An 8,476-nucleotide genomic window follows, 5' to 3' on the forward strand; every position below is an offset into this window, starting at 1 on the left:
GTCTATCTTGCGAGTGATGCATAACAGTGTCACATAGCTTTCAAAGCTTCTCACTGAAATTTTCAATAATAAGGCTGGGGAGGAGGCTCACACCTATAATCCCAGTATGTTGGGAGGCCAAGGGGGGTGGATTGCTTGAGACTAGGAGTTCAAGAGCAGCTTGGACAACATAGCGAAATCCACTGTCTTTACAAAAAGTCAAAAAATAAAAGATGAGCTGGGTGTGGTGATGCATAACTGTGGTCCCAGCTACTTAGGAGGCTGTGGGGGAAGAATCCTTTGAGCTTGGAGGTCAAGGCTGCACTGAGCTGAGATCCCACCACTACCCTCCAGGCTGGGTGACAGAGCAAGACCCTGTCAGAAAGAGAGTGAGAGAGGGAGAGAGAGAAAGAGAGAGAATGAGAGAAGGGAGGCAGGGAAAGAAGACAAGAAAGAAAGAAGGGAGAGAGAGTGGGAAAGAAAGAAAGAAGGAAGGGAGAGAGGGAAAGAAGGAAAGAAGAAAGAGAGAGAAAGAGAAAGCAAGCTTAAATAATGAAAAGAAAACAAATAGAACCTATTCTAGGGATGCTCCATGAATGTTCCCAACAAGCTTATTTGTAGGAACTGAAAATGTGGGCATGTAGGCTTGTGACACTCCCATTCCCATTGTTTTAGAACCTTGAGTAATTAGTAATTTCCCCCAATGGTAGGAGGGGTTCGCTTTCAGGTTCCTCCACACTCACTAGTCACTGGATGGAACACTGTATAGAAAGGAAGGGCTAGTGGTGGCCCTGCTTCCTCACTGCTTGGGAGACGCTCATGCTGATGCAGCAGAGGCAGAATGCTGGCTTAATGGCCACTGAGTACAGAGTAGAATTGGAGTAAACTGAGGGCTCTTTCACCATTGCCAGAGCAGTGACTTTTGCCATAGGAGAAGATGAGATTGCATGGGCTTGTCCTGAGAGTGATGCCTTTTCTCTGGGTTTGTCCTCTGGAAGTTTTCCCTGCAGATTCATGAAGATGAGCATCCGGACTCCACCCAGACTCCTGGAGCTTGCGGGGCGGAGCCTGCTGAAGGACCAAGCCTTGGCCATCTCCACCCTGCAGGAGCTGCCCATGGAACTTTTCCCCCCACTGTTCATGGAGGCCTTCAGCAGGAGACGCTGTGAGGCCCTGAAGCTGATGGTGCAGGCCTGGCCCTTCCGCCGCCTCCCTCTGAGGCCTCTGATAAAGATGCCTTGTCTGGAGGCATTCCAAGCTGTGCTGGATGGGCTTGATGCACTGCTTACCCAAGGGGTTCATCCCAGGTGAGGTGGCCCAGGTGGGCTGGTGGGGAGGGCCCAGGTGTCCAACAGAAGGAACAACTGGGTCATGAGAAGTGAGGAGGCCCAAGTGGGGGATGGTGGTGGTGAGGAAGCTGAGAGGACTTGGTCATTCACCAACTCCTCAGGGAAAGCACTGCTCACCATGCAAGGTCCATGGAGGTAACAGGAACCTCTCCTCTAATGGCACTGAAAGGCACCATGAAAAGTGAGAACTGGGCCAGGCACGGTGGCTCACAATGTAATCCCAGCACATTGGGAGGCTGAGGTCAAGAGTTGGAGGCCAGCCTGTCCAACATGGCAAACCCCAACTCTACTAAAAATACTAAAATTAGCTGGGCATGGTGGTGGGTTCCTGTAATCCCAGCTACTTGTGAGGTTGAGGCAGGAGAATCATTTGAACCCGGGAAGCAGAGGTTGCAGTGAGGTGACCTCACACCACTGCACTCCAGCCTGGGCGACAAAGGGAGACTTGGTCTCAAAAAAAAAAAAAAAATGTGGAAGTGGGCAGGATCCAAGGGGAAAACAGGGTGAAGAAAAGTCAGAGAGAGGGACAAGAAGCAGGGAGAGGAGGAGCTGCTATCCAGGATGTGGAGTTTAAGTTCAGAAATGAGTTCTGAAATTCTCAGTCTCACCTCTATTTTCCCACAGGAGATGGAAACTTCAAGTGCTGGATTTACAGGATGTCTGTGAGAACTTCTGGATGGTTTGGTCTGAAGCTATGGCCCACGGGTGCTTCCTCAATGCCAAGAGGAACAAAAAAACAGTGCAGGACTGTCCAAGGATGAGAGGACAGCAGCCCTTGACTGTGTTCATAGAACTTTGGCTCAAGAACAGGACTCTGGATGAATACCTCACCTACCTCCTTCTATGGGTCAAGCAGAGGAAAGATTTACTACACCTGTGCTGTAAGAAGCTGAAAATTTTGGGAATGCCCTTCCACAATATCAGAAGCATCCTGAAAATGGTGAACCTAGACTGTATCCAGGAGGTGGAAGTGAATTGCAAGTGGATACTGCCCATCCTGACACAGTTTACCCCATACCTGGGCCACATGAGGAATCTTCAGAAGCTCGTTCTCTCCCACATGGATGTCTCTCGCTACGTTTCCCCAGAGCAGAAGAAGGAGATTGTTACCCAGTTCACCACTCAGTTCCTCAAGCTGCGCTGCCTCCAAAAGCTTTATATGAACTCTGTTTCTTTCCTCGAAGGCCACCTGGACCAGCTGCTCAGGTGAGGGAGGGTGATGAGCTTTCTCTGCAGACCACAGCAGAGCCTGTTACACTAAACACTAGTGGGCCTCTACTGTGAGCCAGCCTATGAGGATGAAACAGTGAAGGGGATACTAGAATGTCTATGCATTGTCCTGTTGGCGGCCCTGTCCTGAAATGGGTATCACGCAACCCTCCCAATAGAGGCAGAGGGATCAGCTAGGGGAGATGCTATAGAGAGGCTGCCATGCTAGGAAGCTAGCTACTGGGGGGTTCAGATCTAGTGAGGGTGCCTTTCTGAATTCTTCCTGAGGACGTGTGTCTAAGTTAAGATGATGAAAAATAGGCCAGGGGCGGTGGCTCATGCCTGTAATCCTAGCACTTTGGGAGTCCGAGGCAAGAGGATAGCTTGAGCCTAGGAGTTTAAGACCAGTCTGGGTAACATCCCAAGACCCCTGTCAGAAATGAATAAATAAAAGTAAAAACAAACAAGATAACTTTTTTTTTCTGAGATGGATTTTCACTTTGATTGTCCAGGCTAGAGTGCAGTTGTGACATCTCAGCTCGCAGCAACTTCTGCCTCCCAGGTTCAGGCGATTCTCCTGCCTCAGCTTCCTGAGTACCTGGGATTACAGGCGTGGGCCACCACACCTGGCTAATTTTTATATTTTAAGTAGAGACAGGGTTTCACCATGTTGGCCAGGTTATTCTCCAACTCCTGACTTCAGGTGATTCACCCACCTTGGACTCCCAAAGTGCTGGGATTATAGGCGAGAGCTACCACGCCCAGCCAACAAGATAATTTTTAAGAAGATGATGGGAAGTAGGGAAGTGAAGTGGGCACTGAAGAGGGGAATGCTCAGCAAACCTGCACATGTCAGAAAATCAGCTTTGTGCCCCACAGTTTGGTGAACATGAATGATCCCATCTCTAATTCCCTGTTGTAAAAGTTTCTTTTGAGCTCCAGGTAAATTAATTACCTAGGAAATGCATGATTCTGAAACAGAGGGTCAGGGAGCAGGCACAAAGAATGGTGAAAGTGATAGATGGTTTGCTGATGATACAGGCGTGTCAGGGACGCCTGCAGCCTGCCCACCCCAGCTGATGTTGCAGGATCCTGTCTGGGTTTGTCCTTTATGCCTGAATCTCCACTGGGCTCCTGTAGCCCACGGATGTGGTTTTCTGCCTGACAGATGAGGAAAGGGAGCTTCAGGGATTCTGAGAACCTGATCCATTCCTATAAATGACGGTGAAATGACTCAGCCTCAAATGGAATTATTTTTTCCCTTTTTTTTTTTTTTTAAATACAGAGTCTCGCTCTGTCACCCAGGCTGGAGTGTAGTGACATGATCTCTGCTCACTGCAACCTCTACCTCCTGGGTCAAGCAATTATCCTGCCTCAGCTTCACAAGTAGCTGGAATTGCAGGCGCCTGCCACAACACCTGGCTAATTTTTGGATTTTTGGCGGAGAGGAGGTTTTGCCATGATCAGCAGGCTGGTCTCAAACTCCTGATCTCAAGGAATCCACCTGTCTCAGCCTCCCAAAGTTCTGGGATTACAGGTGTGAGTTACTGCGCCAGGCCTAAAGTGGAATTGACCTCAGTGGCAAAGGTCTTCATCACGCTGCTTCCTAAGTGTTGACCATCAGACAATCAGAATGACCCTGGGCTTGGGTAAAATGGTCTCCATCCATTACCTTGAAGTCATTCCCCACCACCCTCCACTCACCCCTATGATTCCCCAGAATTAACTTCTTGCTCTCTCTCCGCAGCTGTCTGAAGACCTCGTTAAAGATCCTCGCAATAACTAACTGTGCGCTTTTGGAATCAGACTTGAAGCATCTATCCCAGTGCCCGAGCATCAGTCAACTAAAGACCCTGGACCTGAATGGCATCAGACTGACCAATTACAGTCTTGTGCCTCTCCAAATTCTCCTAGAAAAAGTTGCAGCCACCCTTGAGTACCTGGATTTAGATGACTGTGGCATCGTAGACTCCCAAGTCAACACCATCCTGCCTGCCTTGAGCCACTGCTTTGAGCTCAACACCTTCAGCTTCTGTGGAAATCCCATCTGCATGGCAACCCTGGAGAACCTGCTGAGTCACACAATCATACTCAGAAAGTTATGCCTGGAGCTGTATCCTGCCCCGCGGGAGAGTTATGGTGCTGATGGTACTCTCTGCTGGAGCAGATTTGCCCAACTTAGGGCTGAGCTGATGAAGAGAGTGAGGGACTTAAGGCACCCCAAGAGGATCTTGTTCTGTACTGACTACTGCCCTGACTGTGGCGACAGGTCATTTTATGACCTGGAGGCAGATCAATGCTGCTGTTGAATGCCTGCCTATTTTGGGGGATATGTCAAACGCTTTCTTCTGGACACTTGGAAACTAAAACCTAGGTCTTAGGTACACCCTATAGGGAGCACAGAACCCATCGTTTCACACATGGGCTCTGAAAGTGGGAAAGGAAAGCTGATCAAGCAGGGGCCGGACTTGCGGGAAATGTTGCCATGGATTCGATGGGACTTTGGGGACCTGTGTCCTGTAGAGTCGAAAATGGGAATCTGAATGTCTAGAGTGCAGGCTTGAGAATACTTGAGGGAGTTACTCTTGCATGCATGGTTGTAAAGAAACAATCAGAAATAAAGGAAAACTGAGCAGAATCTGTCTGGTGCCCTGTATTATTAAGTAACCTGTTTTCCAGTTTAAGCCTCAGGAATCTTCAGTTATTGATGGAAAAAACAAAAGGCACTGACTGAGTTGTCCAATCAATAAGATGCAGCCCAAGAAAATCAAGGCATTTAAATGAAATTTGGTTATTGTAATCAGTTTCCTCCCATTCTTTTATTTGAGACAGAGTTTCACTCTTGTTGCCCAGCATGGAGTTTAGAGTGTAATGGTGCCATCTCAGCTGACTGCAACCTCCACCTGGGGTTTAAATGATTCTCCTGCCTCAGCCTCCCAAGTGGCTGGGATTACAGACATGCACCACCATGCCCAGCTAATTTTTGTATGTTTAGTAGCGACAGGGTTTCCTCACTATGTTGGTCAGGCTGGTCTCAAACTCCTGACTTTGGGTGATTCACGCAAGTAGGCCTACCAAAGTGCTGGGATTACAGGTGTGAGCCACTGTGTCAGGCTTTTTTGTTTTGTTTTGTTTTTTAGAGGTCTCCTGTCACTCAGGCTAGAGTGCGGTGGCACAATCATAGCTCACTGCAGCCTCAATTTCCTGGGTTCAAGTGATCCTCCCACCTCAGCCTCCTGAGGAGCTAGGACTACAGGCGTGTGAGCCACCACGCCTGTATGCTTGTTTTTTTGTGTGGTGACAAGGTCTCGCTGTCTTGTCCAGGCTGATCTGGAACTCCTGAGCTTGTGATTCTCCTGCCTTGGCCTCCCAAAATGCAGGGAGTATAGGCGTGGACCACCACGCTTGGCTTGGCCTCCTCCAGTTCTTCACTTCTTTAGATGTCTGTTAATTCCTTGTTAGTTTCTGTGGCTGTTCAGTGGGTTAATACACACTAGGTGGACACCAAGGGCCTGGAACGTTACTGGGCAAGAACAGTGAGCCAATCCACATGGAAAGCACCTTCTTCTCAGGGTCTTTCACCGCTAGCCAGATGCCGAGACCCTGCCCACTCCCTGTGAGTCTCCACATGCTTCCAGAAGCCTTAGTTGGTGGACGTCAGCTTCACTGCACAAGGAGCCACTCTCTTCCCGCTGCCCTGGAAGGGGATGTCCATATTGTGTATTAGCTGGAGGCTCTGGGCAGCACAAACCCTTGCTTTTTCCCCTGATGACTAGCAGCCCTTCTTGAATTAAACTGGTTGTAGCCAGTAAAGACAGCCACATTCCCTTTAAGTAAAATACTAAAACTATACAGGTATGTAACACTTTTTAAATATTTCCATCTGTCATTTAAAAAAGTTATTTCTTATTAGGGAGCTAGGTCAGATCGATGAGAGATTTTCTCATAACAACTCCCCTCTCTCCCTAACAAGGAAGAGACCAGTGCAGGGTGTTCTGGAATCTCACATCATCAAAGGGTGGATAATGATCAAGGGCCTGTGGGTGATGAGTGACCTTCCCTGTGCTGAGGAAGCCTGCATAATGGGCACCCAAGTGAAGGATCCTGCTGAGGATTCAGGGGCTGGTATTGCTGTCAGGGATCTTAGCCAAGAGCCTCAGGTCCCTGTAAAATGAGGATGATGATGTCCAACAGCTTATAGGACCCTGGAAGGATCCAATGAGATGGTTCATGTTTAGGGCTTGGCATGGGGACTGGCACACAGTTAGATGAATACATCTTGTTCTTTTTTCTCTTCTCAGCAGAAGTCCCAGCAATTTTCATCTTTCAATCTCACCTCCTTTTCCTGATAACAGGGAGGCAACAAGAACCCAGGGCATGCAATGGGGCTCATCTTCTACCCTCTGCCACAACTTCATCATGACTCCCCCAAACAGCAGAGCCCTAGGAGCCAGCAGGGGGCAGGGTGGGCATTTCTGGACTGGATTCATTCCTAAGAAGAGTAAAATGTCCAATCCATAGGTCTCGGGTGCCATCTGCTGGTAGATCAGACCAGATGGTGTAATTTAATGTTGCAAGGATTATATTATACGGTATTTTTAAAAATTTACTATTATGAGCCAGGAGCGGTGGCTCATGTCTGTAATCCCAGCACTTTGGGAGGCTGAGGCTATTGTCATGGCCAGGCTTGGTGTCTCACACCTGTAATCCCAGCATTTTGGGAGGCTGAGGTGGGCAGATCGCTTCAGGTCAGGATTTTGAGACCAGGCTGGCCAACATGGTGAAACCCCATCTCTACTCAAAATACAAAAAAATTGCTGGGCGTGGTGGCATTCGCCTGTAATCCCAGGTATTCAGGAGACTGAGGCAGGACAATCGCTTGAACCCGGGAGGCGAAGATTGCAGTGAGCTGTGATCGCACCAGTGCACTCCAGCCTGGGGGACAGAGCAAGAAAAGAAAATTTACTATAATGTAAATACTAGTTGAGTATAAATATTTGTGTTGTAATTTACGTATATGAAAGATATAAAACTTTTAAAGAATGCAATGTGATATTTTAAGAATGGTTAATGGCCAGGCGTGGTGGCTCATGCCTGTAATCCCAGCACTTTGGCAGGCCGAGGCAGGCAGATCACGGGGTCAGGAATTTGAGACCAGCCTGGCCAATGTGGTAAAAACCCGTCTCTACTAAAAATACAAAAAATTAGCCTGGGGTGGTGACGGGCCCCTGTAATCCCAGATAGTCAGGAGGCTGAGGCAAGAGAATCTCTTGAACCCAGGAGCAAATGCTGTTGACCACGTGATGCATGGAAACGTTTGTCATGGGTATAGCCACTGAATTGCTAACTTGGGGACGTCAACATTAGCTCACTACCAATAATATAAATAAATTGGATTATGGAAAAAATTGCCTTTGTGATACCATATCCATGTGTGTCATGAGAGTCCAGCAATTGGCCCGGTGTGGTGGCTCACGTCTGTAATCCCAGCACTTTGGGAGACTGAGGCGCATGGATCACTTCAGGTCAGGAGTTCGAGACCAGTCTGGGCAACATGGTGAAACTCTGTATCTATTAAACACACAAAAATTCCCACCTATGAGTGAGAACATGCGGTGTTTTTTTTTTGTCCTTGTGATAGGGTGGGAATTGAACAATGAGAACACATGGACACAGGAGGAGGAACATCACACCCTGGGGCCTGTTGTGTGGGGAGTGGGGAGGGATAGCATTTGGAGAGATACCTAATGTTAAATGACAAGTTACTGGGGGCAGCACACCAACATGGCACATGTATACATGTGTAACTAACCTGCACGTTGTGCACATGTACCCTAAAACTTAAAGTATAATAAAAACAAATACAAAAATTAACTGGGCGTGGTGGCACGTATCATCCCAACTACTGGGGAGGCCGAGGAAGGAGAATTGCTTGAACC

The 8,476-nt window shown here is 48.2% G+C and overlaps 1 protein-coding gene across 1 annotated transcript; it reads left to right on the forward strand.

Annotated features, from left to right (window-relative positions):
* Nucleotides 1-840: 840 nt before the first annotated feature.
* On the forward strand, nucleotides 841-4,846 carry LOC117976428 (PRAME family member 15-like). The gene is made up of 3 exons (XM_055105536.2): nucleotides 841-1,286; nucleotides 1,953-2,534; nucleotides 4,285-4,846. Exons 1-3 carry the CDS (start codon nucleotides 994-996, stop codon nucleotides 4,844-4,846), a joined length of 1,437 nt encoding a protein of 478 aa, XP_054961511.1. The 5' UTR covers nucleotides 841-993.
* Nucleotides 4,847-8,476: the final 3,630 nt, after the last annotated feature.

This window comes from Pan paniscus, chromosome 1 (genome assembly GCF_029289425.2).
Source record: "Pan paniscus chromosome 1, NHGRI_mPanPan1-v2.0_pri, whole genome shotgun sequence".
In the NCBI taxonomy this organism is placed as follows: domain Eukaryota; kingdom Metazoa; phylum Chordata; class Mammalia; order Primates; family Hominidae; genus Pan; species Pan paniscus.